General features: G+C 49.1%; 1 protein-coding gene across 1 annotated transcript in view; it reads right to left on the bottom strand.

Annotated features, from left to right (window-relative positions):
- Positions 1–20,130, bottom strand: part of FBF1 (Fas binding factor 1) — a 159,209-nt gene that overhangs the window by 68,017 nt on the left and 71,062 nt on the right. The window contains exons 12-20 of the mRNA XM_075349603.1: positions 18,260–18,387; positions 18,079–18,181; positions 11,355–11,744; positions 10,789–10,878; positions 10,613–10,698; positions 10,445–10,488; positions 9,934–10,023; positions 9,742–9,842; positions 1,461–1,667 (exon numbers count right to left, since the gene is read on the bottom strand). Coding sequence (XP_075205718.1) covers positions 1,461–1,667; positions 9,742–9,842; positions 9,934–10,023; positions 10,445–10,488; positions 10,613–10,698; positions 10,789–10,878; positions 11,355–11,744; positions 18,079–18,181; positions 18,260–18,387 — 1,239 coding nt within the window. The remainder of the gene's footprint in view (positions 1–1,460; positions 1,668–9,741; positions 9,843–9,933; positions 10,024–10,444; positions 10,489–10,612; positions 10,699–10,788; positions 10,879–11,354; positions 11,745–18,078; positions 18,182–18,259; positions 18,388–20,130) is intronic.

Raw genomic sequence — 20,130 nt, 5'->3', positions numbered from 1 at the left:
ATTTTCTTCAAAAATTATTAGCTTCTTCCTGTCCTAAGACTTCTGAATTTGTCATTCACTCAAAAAAAAACAAAAAACAACATCATCTCAAATTCATCTTGCCCAAGACCTGATGGACTCCAGGCTCACTGTGTTGTCATGAGACATAGCTCATTATACCCTATAGAGAGTGTTGGAGGAAGGAAGAACAGAGAGAGGGAATCAGCAGAGTGAGACGCAGAAGGATCATGCTGAGATTTCTAACAAGTCTTTTACCTCTCCATAAAGCTGGGTGCCAACTGTCTGTAAATTTATTTTTATGCTGTCCATAGAGCCTGGACAATTTTTTTTTTATTTCAAAATTATCCATTGTTTTTACTGTGCAAATACTAAAAAGACTGACATGAGAAGTACAACATAGAAAACGAGCAAGGTGAAGAAAAAGATAGGAGCAAGCTCCATTGTTGCCCAATCTTCAAGCCACCCAAAGGATAGTGACATCAAATATTGATTTAATTTATATTTCGCTATTGTTTATTCACTTACCATTTTGTGGTATTCTATGTGCACAAAATGATCGTGTCAGAATACATTTTAATTCATTGATCATAGAATATTAAGGCTTTCCACAATTAGATGTGTTTTAAAAAAGATTTCCTGTACAAAGGTAAATGTATAAATATGGAGAAAGAGAAAGGATGGATCCAGCACCAATTCAAATGGAATAAAATCCAAAAAAACTTTATTGGGTTTCGGACTAGATAAATAATAACACAGTCCTTAATTATAAGCTTATGATTAAGGACAGTGTTTTTATTTTAGTCCGAAAAGCGTCAAGAACCTATGCTTTGGCGTTCATCATGGAACTTTTTGTAATATAGTTTTTAAATGACCCAATAAAGTTTTTTGGATTTTATTACATTGGAATTGGTGCTGGATCCATCCTCCCTCTTTCTCCTGATTTCACATTCTGGACCTGCCTGTCCAGTGGATTGCGTGCACCCTGCTAAGTCTTGGAGCGCAGTCATTGGGGTGAGCTGAATAAGTTTTTTTCTTTCAAATGTATAAATATGCAGCATCTTTGCATCAGTGGTGCCTTTTAAAAGCTTATCTAACATGAATTGTTTTTTAAGCCATTGAATTGTGGAACTGTTCAATTTTCCATTATATAATGTTTAATATGTACTTTTGTTTGTTTGGCAACCTCTTTAACGATCGTTCTGTGTACATAGCATTCCAGTTGGTCTAATTAAACAGGTCAGTAAACCAGGGCCATTTATATGGCTGGATAAATTGTAGTGTAAATTGAACCCAAGTATGGCACATCAGTACTGCTATAATGTAGCATTAGCCTGGAACAGTGGGGGAAGTAACAGGTGACAGTTGTGGTTTCTTCACTGTTCCTCATGTATACACACAGGACAGGTTATTCTGAAAAGTTACATGAAAACATGGTTACCCTTTTACACTTTCATCCTCACCTCTGAAGTTCTCGTATCCTTTCTATTTCCATATCCTTTTCTTGTTGAAACTCTGTCAGTTTCTTTTGATACTGAGCCAGCAAATCTGTCTTCTCCTGTTCCGCACTCTTACAGCAGGAGATGTACTGTGCAGAGAGCTGCTGGTTCTCCTGTCGTAGACGTTCCTCTCTCTGACGGGAAGAATCTTCTAGTAACTTCAAACGGTTTCTACAATAATCATTAAATTTACATAGTGTCAGCATATTCGTACATAAACAAACGTTATCAGATATTACAGAACACCTAATTCAACTATTCAAACAAGAAGAATAACGGCCCTGCTCAAAAGAGCTTACAATCCATCACAAAATAGGAACGACACCAAAGGTTAAAAAAGTGCTTGTACTGTATGGTCCTGCCATCTTTATAATAAATACCATTTTGGGTACTCAACATAAAATCTTTCTTGGAGCCTTTGCTGGGGGACACAGGAGACCATAGGACGTCCTAAAGCAGTCCCAAAGGTGGGCACATGATAATATCCTCAAGTCTGAGTTCGGACCACTGCGGCTTGCAGGACCCTTCTACCGAGGCTCACATCTGACGAAGCATAGATGTGAGCCTTGTAGAATCTTGTGAAGGTATGAATGGAAGACTGTACAGCTACTTTCCACTGTTGTGAGACCGGAGCCTAATGGCAAACGGCCCAAGAGGCCACCCTCGGGTGGAGTGAGGTGTGACCCAAAGAGGGTGCTCTCTGTCCTTTATCCGGTAAGCATCAGTGATTGCGGATTGGATGCAACAGGCAATGGTGAAAAAATCTGCAGCATGTCAATCATTGAGGCATTTATTTTCCTGTATTTCTTAGCCCTTACAGCCATTGACTCACACTAAAAAAAAAAAAAAGAAGGGAATTTTGTTTACTTACCGTAAATTCCTTTTCTTCTAGCTCCTATTGGGAGACCCAGACAATTGGGTGTATAGCTTCTGCCTCCGGAGGCCACACAAAGTATTACACTTTAAAAAGTGTAACCCCTCCCCTCTGCCTATACACCCTCCCGTGCATCAAGGGCTCCTCAGTTTTGGTGCAAAAGCAGGAAGGAGGAAACTTATAAATTGGTCTAAGGTAAATTCAATCCGAAGGATGTTCGGAGAACTGAAACCATGAACCAAAAGAACAATTCAACATGAACAACATGTGTACACAAAGAACAACAGCCCGAAGGGAACAGGGGCGGGTGCTGGGTCTCCCAATAGGAGCTAGAAGAAAAGGAATTTACGGTAAGTAAACAAAATTCCCTTCTTCTTTGTCGCTCCATTGGGAGACCCAGACAATTGGGACGTCCAAAAGCAGTCCCTGGGTGGGTAAAAGAATACCCCAATAAAAAGAGCCGACAACGGCTCCCTCTTACAGGTGGGCAACCGCCGCCTGAAGGACTCGCCTACCTAGGCTGGCATCTGCCGAAGCATAGGTATGCACCTGATAGTGTTTCGTGAAAGTGTGCAGACTCGACCAGGTAGCCGCCTGACACACCTGCTGAGCCGTAGCCTGGTGCCGCAATGCCCAGGATGCACCCACGGCTCTGGTAGAATGGGCTTTCAGCCCTGCAGGAATCGGAAGCCCAGAAGAACGGTAGGCTTCAAGAATCGGTTCCTTGATCCACCGAGCCAAGGTTGACTTGGAAGCCTGCGACCCCTTACGCTGGCCAGCGACAAGGACAAAGAGCGCATCAGAACGGCGCAGGGGCGCCGTGCGAGAAATTTAGAGCCGGAGTGCTCTCACTAGATCTAACAAATGCAACTCCTTTTCACATTGGTGAACTGGATGAGGACAAAAAGAAGGTAAGGAGATATCCTGATTGAGATGAAAAGGGGATACCACCTTAGGGAGAAATTCCGGGACCGGACGCAGAACCACCTTATCCTGGTGAAAAACCAGGAAGGGGGCTTTGCATGACAGCGCTGCCAACTCAGACACTCTACGGAGCGATGTGACTGCCACTAGAAAGACCACCTTCTGTGAAAGACGTGAAAGGGAGACATCCCGCAGTGGCTCGAAAGGTGGTTTCTGAAGAGCCTTTAGCACTCTGTTAAGATCCCATGGTTCCAGCGGCCTCTTGTAAGGTGGGACTATGTGGCAAACTCCCTGCAGGAACGTGCGGACTTGCGGAAGCCTGGCTAGACGCTTTTGAAAAAATACGGATAGCGCCGATACTTGTCCCTTGAGAGAGCCGAGAGACAACCCCTTGTCCATTCCGGATTGAAGGAAAGAAAGAAAAGTGGGTAAGGCAAACGGCCAGGGGGTAAAACCCTGATCAGAGCACCAGGATAAGTGATCTTGAGACCGTGCCATGAATGCCGGGACTTTGTTGTTGTGCCGAGACGCCATGAGGTCGACGTCCGGCGTCCCCCAGCGGCAACAGATCTCTTGAAACACGTCCGGGTGAAGAGACCATTCCCCTGCGTCCATGCCCTGGCGACTGAGAAAGTCTGCTTCCCAGTTTTCTACGCCCGGGATGTGAACTGCGGAGATGGTGGAGGCTGTTGCCTCCGCCCACAGCAGAATCCACCGAACTTCTTGGAAGGCTTGACGGCTGCGCGTGCCGCCCTGGTGGTTGATGTACGCGACCGCCGTGGCGTTGTCCGACTGTATGCGGATCTGCCTGCCCTCCAGCCACCGATGGAACGCCTTTAGGGCTAGGTACACTGCCCTTATCTCCAGAACATTGATCTGAAGGGCGGACTCTGTCGGAGTCCAGGTTCCCTGAGCCCTGTGGTGGAGAAAAACCGCTCCCCACCCTGACAGACTCGCGTCTGTCGTGACCACAGCCCAGGATGGGGGCAGGAAGGATTTTCCCTTCGACAGAGAAGTGGGAAGAAGCCACCACTGAAGAGAGGTTTTGGCTGCCAGAGAAAGGGAGACGTTCCTGTCTAGGGACGTCGACCTCCTGTCCCATTTGCGGAGAATGTCCCATTGGAGTGGACGCAGATGAAACTGCGCAAAGGGGACTGCCTCCATCGCTGCCACCATCTTCCCCAGGAAGTGCATGAGGCGCCTCAAGGGGTGTGACTGGGCCCGAAGGAGAGAGTGCACCCCAGCTTGCAGCGAACGCTGTTTGTCCAGCGGAAGCTTGACTATCGCTGAGAGAGTATGAAACTCCATCCCGAGGTAAGTCAGTGATTGGGCCGGAGTCAATTTTGACTTTGGGAAATTGATGATCCACCCGAACCTCTGGAGAGTCTCCAGAGCAACGGCCAGGCTGTGTTGACATGCCACCCGGGAGGGTGCCTTGACCAGGAGATCGTCTAAGTAAGGGATCACCGAGTGGCCCTGAGAGTGCAGGACTGCCACAACGGATGCCATGACCTTGGTGAAGACCCGTGGGGCTGTCGCCAGGCCGAAAGGCAGTGCCACAAACTGAAGGTGTTCGTCCCCAATGGCGAAACGCAGGAAGCGTTGATGCTCTGGTGAAATCGGCACATGGAGATAGGCATCCCTGATGTCGATTGATGCTAGGAAGTCTCCTTCTGACATCGAAGCGATGACAGAGCGGAGGGATTCCATGCGAAACCGTCTGGTTCTCACATGTCTGTTGAGCAATTTGAGGTCCAAAACAGGACGGAATGATCCGTCCTTTTTTGGCACCACGAACAGGTTGGAGTAAAAACCGCGACCACGTTCCTGAAGGGGAACGGGGATCACAACTCCTTCTGTCTTCAGAGTGTCCACCGCCTGAGCAAGTGCATCGGCTCGCTCGGGGGGCGGAGATGTTCTGAAGAAACGAGTCTGAGGACGAGAGCAGAACTCTATCCTGTAACCGTGAGACAGAATGTCTCTCACCCATCGGTCTTGGACATGTGGCCACCAGGCGTCGCCAAAGCGGGAGAGCCTGCCACCGACCGAGGATGCGGTTTGTGGAGGCCGAAAGTCATGAGGAGGCCGCCTTGGAGACGGTGCCTCCGGCGGTCTTTGGAGGACGTGACTTAGACCGCCATGCAGAAGAGTTCCTCTGGCTCTTCTGTGGCCTGTTGGACGAGGATGATTGGGATCTGGCTGAGGGCCGAAAGGACCGAAACCTCGCCTGAATTTTCCGTTGCTGAGGTCTTTTTGGCTTGGATTGGGGTAAGGACGAGTCCTTTCCCTTAGATTGCTTAATAATTTCATCCAATTGCTCGCCAAACAATCGGTCGCCAGAAAAAGGCAAACCGGTCAAGAACTTCTTGGAAGCAGAGTCTGCCTTCCATTCACGTAGCCACATGGCCCTGCGGACTGCCACCGAATTGGCGGATGCTACCGCTGCACGGCTAGCAGAGTCCAGGACGGCGTTCATGGCGTAGGACGAAAAAGCCGACGCCTGAGAAGTCAAAGACGCTACTTGCGGAGCAGAGGTACGTGTGACCGCATTAATCTCAGACAGACAAGCTGAGATAGCTTGGAGTGCCCACACGGCTGCAAAGGCCGGGGCGAAAGACGCGCCTGTGGCTTCAAAGATGGATTTCATTAGGAGCTCTATCGGCCTGTCAGTGGCATCCTTGAGCGATGAACCGTCAGTCACTGCTACTACGGATCTAGCCGCCAGTCTAGAGACTGGAGGATCCACCTTGGGACATTGAGCCCAACCCTTGACTACGTCAGAGGGGAAGGGGTAACGTGTGTCATTAAGGCGCTTAGAAAAGCGCTTGTCCGGAAAAGCTCTGTGCTTCTGGACAGCATCTCTGAAGTTAGAGTGATCGAAAAATGCACTCCGTGTACGTTTGGGAAACCTAAACTGGTGTTTCTCCTGTTGTGAAGCCGACTCCTCCACAGGTAGAGGCGATGGAGATAGATCTAGCACCTGGTTGATTGACGCTATGAGGTCATTTACTATGGCGTCCCCTTCAGGTGTATCAAGATTGAGAGCAACGTCAGGGTCAGAGCCCTGGGCTGCGACCTCTGCCTCATCCTCCAGAGAGTCCTCAAGCTGAGACCCCGAACAGCGTGATGAAGTCGGGGAAGATTCCCAGCGAGCCCGCTTAGCCGGTCTGGGACTGCGGTCCGTGCCGGAGTCCTCCACGTGATACCTAAAGGCCACCCCAGGAGCATGCTGCGGCGCAGACCGAGAGGGGCCTGGGGACGATGACCCCGCAGTGCCCGGGGCCTGTGTAAGGGCCGGTCTGGACTGTAAGGCTTCTAGTATCTTAGCAGACCATTTGTCCATAGACTGAGCCATGGATTGTGAAAGTGACTCAGAGAGTTTCTCGGCTAAAACTGCAAACTCTGTCCCTGCCGCCTGGACAGGGGAGGCCGGCGGTTCTACCTGGGCCGAGGGTCCCACCAGTGCCCGAGGCTCCGGCTGAGCGAGTGCCACAGGGCCCGAGCATTGCTCACAGTGAGGGTAGGTGGAACCTGCAGGTAGCATAGCCGCACAAGAGGTACAGGTTGCAAAATAACCCTGTGTCTTGGCACCCTTGCTCCTTGTGACCGACATGCTGTTCTCTCCTAGGAGAGTAATCACTGAGGGTATATAGCCAAAGGCTAAACACTGCGGCCGAACCTATAAAATGTATACAAATATAATATATATATATACAGTTCGGCACCCTAGGGGGACCAGCACCGTGTGACCGGTGTGGCTTACCGACCGCCCAGAGCGGTGTGTGTCCACCAGATTCCCTGCCTTGGGTCTCCCAGAGCTGCAGCCAGAAGTCCTCCACCGGCAGAATGTGATTAAAACATGGCTGCCGGCGTTCTAAGGGGAGGAGGGAGCCGTGGGCGTGATCAATAAAGTGCGGGAATCTGGTGCTCCAGAGTGATGAGTGAGGGGGGAGGAGGACACTAAAGTATGCTCCAGCCCTCACAGTCGGCGTCAGGCCGACCGTCCCGCCCTTACCCCTGACTGGCAGGCCCGGGGGCGGGAGTTTAATGCACTAGGCCGCAAAAGCCGGGGACTAAATTTAATACCGCGGCCGGCAAGCAGGCGCGGTCGGCGCGGTAGTCCCGGTCGTCACACAAAAACAGCAGCCGCTGCAGCGTCTGAGACCAAGTGCTCCATGCACAGTCCCCAAGGGGACACAGAGTACCTTTATGATGCAGGGCCTGTCCCTGATGATACTCAGTCTCCTGTCCGTCAGAATCCCACAGGGGCTGCGGAGGGAGCCCGGTCCCAGTGCCTGGATGACCGGTTAGGATCCCACTTCTCCCAGAGCCTCTAAGGGATGGGGAAGGAAAACGGCATGTGGCTCCAGCCTTTGTACCGGCAATGGGTACCTCAACCTTAACAGCACCGCCGACTTAGTGGGGTGAGAAGGGAGCATGCCGGGGGCCCTGGGGCCCTCTTTTCTTCCATCCGATATAATCAGCAGCTGCTGCTGACTAAAATGTGGAGCTTGAGTGAATGTGTGCCTCCTTCAACACAAAGCATAAAAACTGAGGAGCCCGTGATGCACGGGAGGGTGTATAGGCAGAGGGGAGGGGTTACACTTTTTAAAGTGTAATACTTTGTGTGGCCTCCGGAGGCAGAAGCTATACACCCAATTGTCTGGGTCTCCCAATGGAGCGACAAAGAAAAATAAATAAAATAAAATTAAAAATGCACTGAAGCCACATGAATTTTTTGGTGCGTTTTTCTACCAGAAGGTGCAGATTTGATGCAGCAGAAAACTTCTGAACCAAATCTGCAGTGTGCGCACATAGCCTAAGAAGGAGTGCAAGGAAGGCAAAGAGAAAACCACGGGATCGATCTGGTTGGCTTGACACCAAAGGAAGGCGGCCTTCCAAGTACTGGGATAAATGTGAAAAGAGGAAGACTTTCTTGCCTTGATTATGGTCTGGATAACTTGATCAGAGAGACCAACAGATCTCAGTACCTTGGCTTCAAGAGCAATGCAGTTAAATTGAGCGACTGAGAATTCTTCTGGAAAAGAGGACTCTGCGAGAGGATAGTTGGAAGATCTGGAAGCTTCCACGGGATGTCAACGAGAAGGTGGATTAGCTCTGCGTACCAAGGCCTTCTTGGTCACTCTGGGACCATGACAATGATAGTTACTCCCTCCGTCTTGATCTTCTTGACCAGCCTTGGGATCAGTGGTAGAGGAAGAAACAGGTATGGAAGGGAGAAGTAAGACCAAGAGATTGCCACAGCATCAAAGCCATTCGTAAGAGGAATGTGAGACTTGGACACAAAGTGTGAAACTTTGTGGTCTAATCTGGATGCCATCAGGTCGACGTCAGGGATGCCCCACTTGCGGTTGATGGCCCAGTTGTCCACTTCAGGAATGTGCACTACTGAGATTATTGGAACATTTCGCTCTGCCCATGATAGGATGCGAGAGACCTCTGACATTACTGCTTGGCTCAGAGTCCCTCTTTGATGCTCAATGTAGACCACGGCCATGGCATTGTCGGATTGGATGCAGGTCAGACAGCCGAAGAGAAGGTCCCACCAGTGGAGAGACAGGAGGACTGCCATGAGCTCCAGGATGTTGATGATTTCTGAACGTTCCATAGTTCATGTACTGTAAGGGCCTGAAAAATTGATCCCAGAATTCCTGGCAAAAAGTCAGTTGACTTCTTCATGGTATGTTTGTGGGTACAGAAATGAAATTCTGGTAAGAGCATGGAGTATGTGGGAATCTGATGAAAGAAGGGACGAGACAAATGTAGGAAGGGCGATATTGTCTGGGGTAATGTACTTTAGAGAAATGGTGCAGCAGACGAAAAGTTTTACACGAAGGAGGATGTTAGTTTTACATCATTAGCACAACGGACAGCATGTGTGGGGTAGTAGACAGATGAGCGAGGAGATGGAGGGTGGTGCAGCACTGTGGAGAGCTTTGTGGGGGGAGTCAATAATTTATGTTGTATTTCATAGCAGGTGGGTAATCAATGCAACGAGTGGCACAGGGCGAAGGCACCAGAGTAGCAGCTGCATTCAGGTTATATTGGAAAGAGGAGAGTTAAGTGAGGGGAACAATTATTAGTGAGTGGCATTTGTAAAGAGCAGAATGAAGTAGAGCAACGATAAGGGATTTTGCACTTTGATAGTAAAAAAATGGTTGGGTTTAGGAGACGTTTTTGAGGTGCAGTGACAAGAGCATGCAAATGATTAAATATATGGATTGAAGAACAGTTTGCTATGATGACAAATTAAAAATGAATAAACAAAAGTCAAGTAAAGTCAAAATAAGCTATTTTTATGCAAGAAAAGGAATGACTGAAGTTATGATAGTTAACAAATATATTTAATGTTGCTACCACCTACCATTATCAACCATAGGCAAGAAATAGGGAATTCACTGCACTCCCACATATATCTCTAGATACCTGTGTGCACTCTCTATTAGCTCTAGATCTTCTTTGTGCCTTTGCTGCAATGTCTCCAGTAGCAGGTTTTGCTGTTCACGCTCCAGCTGAAGTTTTCTAATCTGTAATGCACACCAACCATTCAATTCTTAGACTTTATTTTGTAATATATAAAGCCTTTAAAATATCCCTACCAGATCCCAAATCGGATACCTGACTCTCAAGATCTAGTAAACTGTTGTGTAAGACATCACTGCGAGATTCCGTTCTGGTTTCTTTAATCTTAGACAGAACAGTAGCTGGCTGCAGGCAAAACAAAAATAAAATTAATGAATGTGAGAGATTTAGAAATGGAATTAAAGGGGTTATCCACTACTTTGACATTGATGACCTATCCTAAGGATAGGCCATCAATGTCTGATTACCCGGGGTCCGACACGCCGCACCACTGCCAATCAACTGTTTCCGGACCCAGCGGCGGCAAAAGGCAGCCGGAAATGTTCAGTTCCGGCGCTGCTCCATCTTCTGATAGCGGCCGGGTACTCCACATCCGCCCCTATTGATTAGAATGGACAGAGAACAGCTGATCGGAGGGATGAGGAGAGTTGGACCCCGGCCGATCAGACATTGATGACCTATCCTAAAGAAAGGCCATCAACGTCAAAGCAGTGGACAACCCTTTTAAGGTCTATCCAAGCAAAGTAGAACATTATCACTGACTGACCTGATGTCGGTCTCTGTTCTTTTCTGAAGGCATTGCTGAAGGAGCTGTAATACAAGAGAACTCACTAATACAGAGAGATAGCATAACATGCCTCCACCATAATCACACTCCACTGAAAAGTGGGATGATTAAAAACAATAACTCACAGGTTCATTCTGGTCACGGTACCTGAAACAAGGTTTTCCTTTGGTCTGGAAGGTGTAGGAGTGATGGAGGATGATGCTTTTACACCAATTTCCCAAGGTAAAGGAGCTCTGTGAAAAGAGTAAATGATTTCATGAACACAGCTGACCAAAGAATGAGCTGCATGCAGATATAGGATAGTTTGATACAATCGTACTCACTCGGATATTTCAGCTAAGACTGGTGTGGTTTCTTGAATGGTCTTGCCACGGTCTGACTTTTGGATGGTGTTCACAGACACGACTGGACCACTGTATAAAGAAGCAAGAAATATTTTACAATACAAAGCGTAGATAAGTAAATGACAAGGTCTGTCACAGCTCAGCTCCATGCATGAGATATATAGGTAATCAACCAAGAGAATAAAGCTGAATCAGACTGGTCATCTTGGTCCGACAGGTCACTTGAGGTTTTATAGCAAATGGAATTGAATAGTCATTTCATTAGTAGTTGCAATTAAGAATATTACAATATGTGGACAGCACTGTAGCACGGAGGCTCAGCGATTAGCACGGGGTCCTGGGTTCAAATCCCACCAAGAACCACATATGAAAGGAGTTTGTATGTTCTCCTCATATTTGCATGGGTTTCCTACCACACTCCAAAGACTGAAATGGAATTTAGACAATAATGATAATATCTCTGAAGAGCTATGGAAGCCAGCAAACTAACTAAATAAAATATTATATGAGGCAGAGAATGGAAATAATAGTCGAGTCTTACAGACCTGTCTACAAAGGTTTCTTTAACCTCATTTTGATTCTGGATTTTTTGTTCTTCTAACTTGTCCTGTTTTTGAGCTTTTTTCCGAGACAACGATGACGTTAACCATTCATCATCTTCCTGCTGCACAGCCTGAGTGTCAATCTGGGAGGTTTTCGATTGGGTAGCCAATCTAGCATCTGTTTTAGGTCCGGATGGTGGTCGACTAGCAGAGCTAGGTGTCATAGAAGGTCGTGGAAGTTCTCTTGAAGGAGTTAGATCTGGGACATCTTCATCTTTGAGACCCAACCAGTCAGCTCCACTCTTCTCCCCCCTTGCTGGACTACGGCCTACAGGGGTGGCCGAGCGGGATCTTGAGTCAGCTTTTATTGCACCATTACTTTCTGCAGAAAATCTGGTTGTTGGTAAAAACACAAATGTAATGAAAAAAGAGAATTTTGTTTACTTACCGTAAATTCTTTTTCTTATAGTTCCGACATGGGAGACCCAGACCATGGGTGTATAGCTTCTGCCTCCGGAGGACACACAAAGTACTACACTAAAAAGTGTAGCTCCTCCCTCTGAGCATATACACCCCCTGGATAACCAAATCTAGCCAGTTTAGTGCAAAAGCTGAAGGAGGACATCCACCCACAAGTAGAGACAGAGCAAAACCCGGAACAACCGGAACCTCTGTCTACAACAACAGCCGGTGAAAACACACGGAACAAGAAAACTGCCAACAGGCAACAGGGAGGGTGCTGGGTCTCCCATGTCGGAACTATAAGAAAAAGAATTTACGGTAAGTAAAAAAAATTCTCTTTTTGTTCATCGTTCCTTATGGGAGACCCAGACCATGGGACGTCTCAAAGCAGTCCATGGGTGGGAAATAAACAGAAAACTGAGAAGTAGGCAAAACCTAACTTCACAAATGGGCGACAGCCGCCTGAAGGATGCGTCTGCCCAAGCTCGCATTTGCCGAAGCATGAGCATGCACTTGATAGTGCTTCGAAAAGGTGTGCAGACTAGACCAAGTGGCAGCCTGACAGACCTGCTGAGCCGTAGCCTGGTGCCTGAAAGCCCAAGAGGCACCGACAGCTCTGGTCGAATGCGCCTTGATCCCCGGCGGGGGAGGCACCTGAGAGCACTGGTAGGCATCGGATATGGCCGACCTGTGGTCAGCACAAAAAGAGAGGTGCACCGCCTAAGAACAGCGGTGCGTGACACATAGATCCGGAGCGCCCGCACCAGATCTAAAGTATGCAACGCTTTCTCAAAGCGATGCACAGGAGCCGGACAAAAGGAAGGCAATGAAATGTCCTGGTTAAGGTGGAAAGGAGACACCACCTTAGGGAGAAAGTTCGGAGTCGGACGGAGAACCACCTTGTCTTGGTGAAAAACCAAAAAAGGTGACTCCGAAGAGAGCGCAGCCAAATCAGAGACTCTCCTGAGAGAAGTTATGGCCACCAGAAAAACGACCTTTTGTGAAAGTCGAAACAAAGAAACCTCCCTAAGAGACTCAAAGGGGGGTTTCTGTAAGGCCGTGAGGACCAGATTAAGGTCCCAGGGATCCAAAGGCCGCCGGTAAGGTGGAATGATGTGAGATGCGCCCTGCATGAAGGTGCGCACCTGGGCCAGTCGGGCGATACGCCGCTGGAACAACACTGACAGCGCCGAGACCTGTCCCTTAAGGGAATTGAGGGATAGTCCTAGCTGCAGACCGGACTGTAGAAAGGACAGGATGGTCGGTAAGGAAAAAGGCCATGGAGCATGCCCGGAAGAACGACACCAGGACAGGAAAATTCTCCAAGTCCTGTGGTAAATCTTGGCCGAGGAAGACTTCCGAGCCGGATTCATAGTGGAGATGACTTCGGGAGGAATGCCGGAAGCCGTCAGGATCCAGGACTCAAGAGCCACGCCGTCAATCTGAGAGCCGCAGAATTCTGGCGGGAAACGGACCTTGAGAGAGAAGGTCTGGGCGGTCCGGGAGATGCCACGGCACCTCTACGGACAGACGGAGCAGGTATGGGTACCAAGCTCGCCTGGGCCAGTCTGGAGCAATGAATATGACCCGACGGCCCTCCATTCTGATCTTGCGCAGGACTCTGGGCAAGAGAGATAGAGGGGGAAACACGTAAGACAGACGGAACTGGGACCAATCCTGAACCAGTGCGTCCGCTGCAAAGGCTTGGGGATCGTGGGAGCGAGCCACGTAAACCGGGACCTTGTTGTTGTGCCGGGATGCCATTAGATCCACTTTCGGAGTGCCCCACTTGCGGCAGATCGACCGGAACACTGCCGGATGCAGAGCCCACTCGCCGCTGTCCACGGTTTGACGGCTGAGATAATCTGCCTCCCAGTTTTCCACGCCTGGGATGTGGACTGCGGATATGGTGGACTTGGAGTCCTCCGTCCACTGAAGGATGCGTTGAACCTCCAACATTGCCAGGCGGCTGCGAGTCCCGCCCTGGTGATTGATGTAGGCAACTGCTGTCGCGTTGTCTGACTGGACTCGAATGTGCTTGCCCGCCAACAGGTGGTGAAAGGCTACGAGAGCTAGGAGCATAGCTCTGATTTCCAGCACATTGATCGAGAGGGCTGATTCGGACGGAGTCCAAGTGCCCTGTGCTCGGTGGTGGAGAAATACTGCTCCCCAGCCGGATAGACTGGCATCTGTGGTGAGAATCACCCAGGACGGGATCAGGAAGGAGCGTCCCTGAGACAGAGAGAGGGGCCGAAGCCACCACTGAAGAGAGCTCCTGGTCTGTGGCGACAGAGCCACCAACCTGTGCAAGGAAGAAGTCCGCTTGTCCCAACAGCGGAGAATGTCCAGCTGCAGAGGACGCAGATGGAACTGGGCAAAGGGAACCGCTTCCATTGACGCCACCATCTGAGCCAGCACCTGCATGAGGTGCCTGATGGAATGACGGCGGGGCCTCAACAGAGAGCGCATCGCCAGATGGAGGGACTGCTGTTTGACTAAGGGCAGCTTCACAAGTGCCGGCAGAGTCTCGAATTGCATCCCTAGGTACGTAAGTTTTTGGGTCGGGGTCAGAGTGGACTTGGGCAGATTGACAAGCCACCCGAATTGAACAAGCGTGGCGAGAGTGAGCGAGACACTCCGCTGACAGTCTGCACTGGATGAAGCCTTGACAAGAAGGTCGTCCAGGTAAGGAATCACTGCCAACCCCTGGAGGTGCAGAACCGCAACCACTGCTGCCATGACCTTGGTAAATACTCGAGGGGCTGTGGCTAACCCGAAGGGGAGAGCCACGAATTGGAAATGTTCCTCTCCGATTGCAAAACGTAGCCAACGCTGGTGTGAAACTGCAATTGGCACATGCAGATAGGCATCTCTGATGTCGATGGATGCCAGGAAATCTCCTTGGGTCATTGAGGCAATGACTGATCGCAGAGACTCCATGCGAAAATGCCGCACCTGAACATGCTTGTTGAGAAGCTTGAGATCCAGGATGGGCCGGAAGGAACCGTCCTTTTTGGGGACTAGGAAGAGATTTGAGTAAAAACCTCTGAACCGTCCCCTGGCGGGAACCGGTAATATTACTCCGTTGGCCTGCAAGGATGCCACGGCCTGAGAGAAGGCGGCGGCCTTGGAGCAGGGGGGAGTTGACAGAATCTGTTTGGCGGGCTGGAAGAGAACTCTATCCTGTAGCCGTGGGAGATAATATCCCGCACCCACTGATCGGAGATGTGTTGAAACCACACGTCGCCAAAGTCGGAGAGCCCGCCACCGACCGAGGACGTTGCTGGCTCGGCCAGATAGTCAAGAGGAGGCTGCCTTGGTGGCAGCAGCTCCTGCGGACCTTTGTGGACGCGGCTTCTTGCGCCAGGTGGGCTTCTGGTCCTTGGCTGAGTTAGTGGACGAGGCCGAGGGCTTAGAGGCCGCCCAGTTAGAGGAACGAAAGGAACGAAACCTCGACTGGTTCCTGCCCTGGACAGGTTTCCTGAGTTTAGTCTGTGGCAAGGAAGTACTCTTCCCGCCAGTAGCCTCCTTAATAATTTCATCCAGTTGTTCACCGAACAGCCTGGACCCGGCAAATGGGAGCCCAGCAAGGTACTTCTTTGAAGAAGCATCTGCCTTCCACTCTCGCAGCCACAAAATCCTGCGGATAGCGAGGGAATTAGCGGAGGCCACCGCAGTGCGGTGAGAAGCCTCCAGCATGGCAGACATGGCGTAGGCTGAAAAGGCTGAAGCCTGGGAAGTTAGGGCAACCAATTCAGGCATAGAGTCCCTAGTGAGGGAATGCATCTCCTCTAGGGAAGCAGAAATGGCTTTGAGAGCCCACACTGCTGCAAAGGATGGAGAGAACGAGGCCCCTGCCGCCTCATACACAGACTTGGCCAGGAGGTCAACCTGGCGGTCAGTGGGATCCTTAAGGGAGGTGCCATCAGCTACAGATACAACTGTCCGGGCTGAGAGTCTAGACACCGGAGGGTCTACTTTTGGTGAGAGCGCCCACTCCTTGACCACCTCTGGTGGAAAAGGAAAACGGTCATCAGAACCACGCTTTGGGAAGCGTTTGTCAGGACAGGCTCTGGGCTTGGACACAGTGGCTTGAAAACTGGAGTGGTTAAAGAACACACTCCTTGTTCTCTTAGGCAAGGTAAACTGGTGCTTTTCTGCCAGAGAGGGTTGCTCCTCTGATACTGGCGGATTGAGGTCCAGTACAGAATTAATGGACGCAATTAAATCACTAACATCCGCATCACCCTCGGTCAGATCAATGGGGCACATGGAGGTAGCGTCCGAGCCCCCAGTAAAGACATCCTCCCCGTCCTGCGAGTCGACTCGTGAATCGGAGCCGCGGGACGAGGAAGGAGAGGGGACCCTGCGTCTCTTTTTAGGAGGACGGGGTCTGGGAGCAAATGAAGAATCCTCTGTGAGCTCTGCAGAGCGAGCCGGAGCAGCAGAGGCGCCCTGAGAAGGGGGCTGATGCATGCTCAGCAAAGTCCGGGACAGCTGTCCCATGGAGTCGGCAAAGGACTGGGAGATAGCCTTAGAAAACGATTCTACCCAAGTCGGGGGTTCAGCCACCGGGGCCGGAGCAGCCGGAGGGACCACTGGGGAGACTCCAGGCTGAGGCACCACCATATTAGAGCAGGCATCACAATGTGGATATGTGCTCGGTTCAGGCAGTACGAGCTTACATGCAGTGCATATTGAGTACAGCCTTGCAGCCTTGCTCCTAGTGTGAGACATGCTGCTGAGGTGGAGGCTCTGCAGTAAAGAACACACTCCTTCAGAATGACCCCCAGAGAGTGTATAATAAACCAGACCGTTTTGTGTGCCCTCCGGATTCCACAGCTCGGACCCCCAGACAGGTTGCAGAGATGCAGCAGCCAGCGCCGATCAGTGTGAGAACGCTGATAAAATGGCGCCGGAGGGAGGAGGGGGGGCGGGGCCTAGTCCAAGAGCGGGAACCGGAGGGCCAAGGAGATATCCAGGGGAGGGAAACATCTCCTCAGATAGGAGTGTCCTTCCCTGGGCTGAACGGCCGGTGGGCGGCGCCGCACTGTCCCTCTGCATGACTGACATGCAGGGGCAGTGAAAACGAAAGTAGGCCGCAGCCGAAGCCGGGGCCTAAATTTTTCCATGCGGCCGACGAGCAGGCACCCTCGGCGCGGTTCTCAGGTGAAAACCAGAGAACCGGCCGGAAATCACAGCAAAGTTAAATAACACACTCTCCCCACAATAAATGTACAAGGGACCCCTCAAAAACGTCTCAATACTTAGCTTATGAGACGCAGGGCCAGGTCCCTGAGTGATGAGTGCTCCGTCCGGCAGGGTCCTGAAAGGGCTGCGGATGGAGACCGGTCTCCTGCAAAGCAGTGAGAACCGTGCTGGCTCCCACTTCAAGCCAGAGCCCGAGGGATGGTGAAGGAGCGCGGCATGAAAGGCTCCAGCCTTGAAATCAACCTTAACAACACCGCCGACACAGTGGGGTGAGAAGGGACATGCCGGGAGTCCAGCTTGGACCCACTTTTCTTCCAACTCTTTAAAATCAGAAATCATATGAGAATGCATGTGTGGATGTGTGCCTCCTGAACACAAAGCATTGAACTGGCTAGATTTGGTTATCCAGGGGGTGTATATGCTCGGAGGGAGGAGCTACACTTTTTAGTGTAGTACTTTGTGTGTCCTCCGGAGGCAGAAGCTATACACCCATGGTCTGGGTCTCCCATAAGGAACGATGAAGAAAAAGCATACAAGCAATAAGTGAAAAATAAAGTTGCAGTTGGCAAATTTTATTAATCTGGTATAATTTTATATTTTGGGATAACTCCTTAATGCATAAACTACTAAAGTAATAAAACTCTCAACAAAAGTACCACTAGAATGCTTCACAATTACTTTGCTGGTGCTGCTACTGTTTTGGTCCCAATACAGATCCTGAGAAATGACACACGAAATGACACAGATCCTGAGAAATGATACGTCTATCAGAGACCAGCGTAGTAACATATTTTCCATGGTATTGTCAGTACAGTGGGCCAGGATTGCCATACCGAAGTGATACCACTGTGGACATATCCTACCATGGATGTGAATACAGAGATTCAGAGGACTACCAGAAGCAACAGTGTAGAAACAGTGGGGAATTCTACAACACAAAGATTTGTATTACTTTACCATTTTGGCTGAAATAAAGGTTTCTTTTTTACTGATCAACTTCCACAAATTATATGATCTGGATAAATGAATGACAGAACATATTTAGAAAAAATACCTGACTGATGATCGCCGTGATGGTCGACTTTCTGGGCTGAATGCCATAGTGGGTTGGTAGGAGCCAAAACCTAAGTCTTCATCTCCTAAAGGATCACCCTTTTCTGTGAAAAGCTCCTTATTATTGTGCATGTTCTAGTGATCATCAACCTTTCAATTCAGATTATATTCTTTTCTCTCACCTGGCATTTTCTGGTACTTGGGATCTAGTTTAAATTCTTTCTTTTCTCCAGTTAATGGCCTCTCCAACAGTTTGGCAGATGTCCCCCTCCCCAACAGCTCATCAAATTTGGAACGTCGTGATGAAGAGCTGGAAAAATAAAAAAATACCCAGTGCCAGATGTTAGAGACCTTGTGTTCCTCCACCTTCCATTTGAGGATACCGCACAGATGCTCAAAATGGTTTAGGTCTGGAGACATGCTTGGCCAGTCTAGAACTTTTACCCGCAGTTTCTTTAGGTGTGTTTGGAGTCGTTAGCATATTGGCATACTGTACTGCAGCCCAGTTTCCAAAGGGAGGGAATTCATACTCTGCTTCAGTATGTCACAGTACATGTTAGCATTCATGGTGCCCTCAATGAACTGTAGCTCCCCACAACTTGCAGCACTCATGCAGCGCCAAACCATGACACTCCCACCACCATGCTTGGCTGTAGGCAAGACAGATTTGTCATTGTACTCCTCACCTTGTTGCTGCCACACAACACTTGATATCTGAACCAAAATAAGTTTATCTTGGTCTCATCAGACCACAGGACATGGTTTTAGTAATCAATGTCCTTAGTCTGCTTGTATTCAGCAAACTGTTTGCGAGCTTTCTTGTGCATCATCTTTAGGAGAAACTACCTTCTGGGAAGACAACCATGCAGACCAATTTGATACAGTGTGCAGCATATGGTCTGACCACTGACAGGCAGACACTCCCCACCCCCCCCACCCATTTACCCTATTCAGCAATGCTGGCAACACTCATACATCAATTTTGAAAAGACAACTTCTAGAAAAAACGCTGAGCACGTGCCCTCAACTTCTTAGGTTAGGTTCTTAGGTTGACCATGACGAAGCCTGTTCTAAGTGGAACCTGCCTTGTTAAACTGCTGTATAGTCTTGGCCACTGTGCTGCAGTTAAGTGTCAGGGTGTTGTTACCTCATGGCAAAGAATTCTCTGACAATGTTTAAACAAGAATTCTTGCTCAACATAAAGAAGGCCTAGGCAACAAAAAGATTGCCTTCTTAATCTTCCAGTGACCAGTAAGAGTGTGTGAGCGATAACACCAAATTTAACAGACCTGCTCCCCATTCACACCTGAGACCTTGTAACACTAATGAGTCACATGAAACTGGGGAGGGAAAATGGCTAATTGGGCACAATTTGGCCATTCTCACTTAGGGGTGTACTCACTTTTATTGCCAGCAGTTTAGACATTAATGGCTGTGTGCTCAGTTATTTAGAGGGCACACCACAAGTTTATCACTGACTACGTAACATTGTATCAAAGTGTCATGTTTTCAGTGTTGTGCCATGAAAGGATATAAGAAACTATTTACAATAATGTGAGGGGTGTACTCACTTTTGTCATATACTGTGAGTATACTGCTTGGTGTCATTTCTATGGGGAAACTTTGGTATTCATTATAGCGGTAATGAAGGCTCTTGATGTCATTACTTTGGAGGAAGGGGAGAATGGGAGCTTGATGTCACTACTCAGGGGACGCTTGATGTGGCTTACGATTCTCAAATGTGGCTCTCAAGGTAAGAGAGGTTGGGGAGCCTTGCCTTGAAAATATATTTATATTGCGTTTTTCAGTGTTCATTTGCCGCAGATGACCTGAATGCGAGAAAGCTCCAGGCGCATATGTCAAACATATTAATAGGTCCCCAATCACCCAATAAAGACTGAAAGATGGTACTTTAGGTCTCCAACAGGCTAGTAGACTTTTGTAAAATCTTTTTCTGTTGTATGGGGCATTAGAGATATATTACACCATGCTTTAACCCCTTCAGCCCCAGAGCCTTTTCCGTTTTTGCGTTTTTGTTTTTTGCTCCCCTTCT

This window comes from Anomaloglossus baeobatrachus, chromosome 5, assembly GCF_048569485.1.
Source record: "Anomaloglossus baeobatrachus isolate aAnoBae1 chromosome 5, aAnoBae1.hap1, whole genome shotgun sequence".
NCBI classification, from domain to species: Eukaryota; Metazoa; Chordata; class Amphibia; order Anura; family Aromobatidae; genus Anomaloglossus; species Anomaloglossus baeobatrachus.
This window is presented reverse-complemented; position numbering and strand designations above follow the sequence as displayed.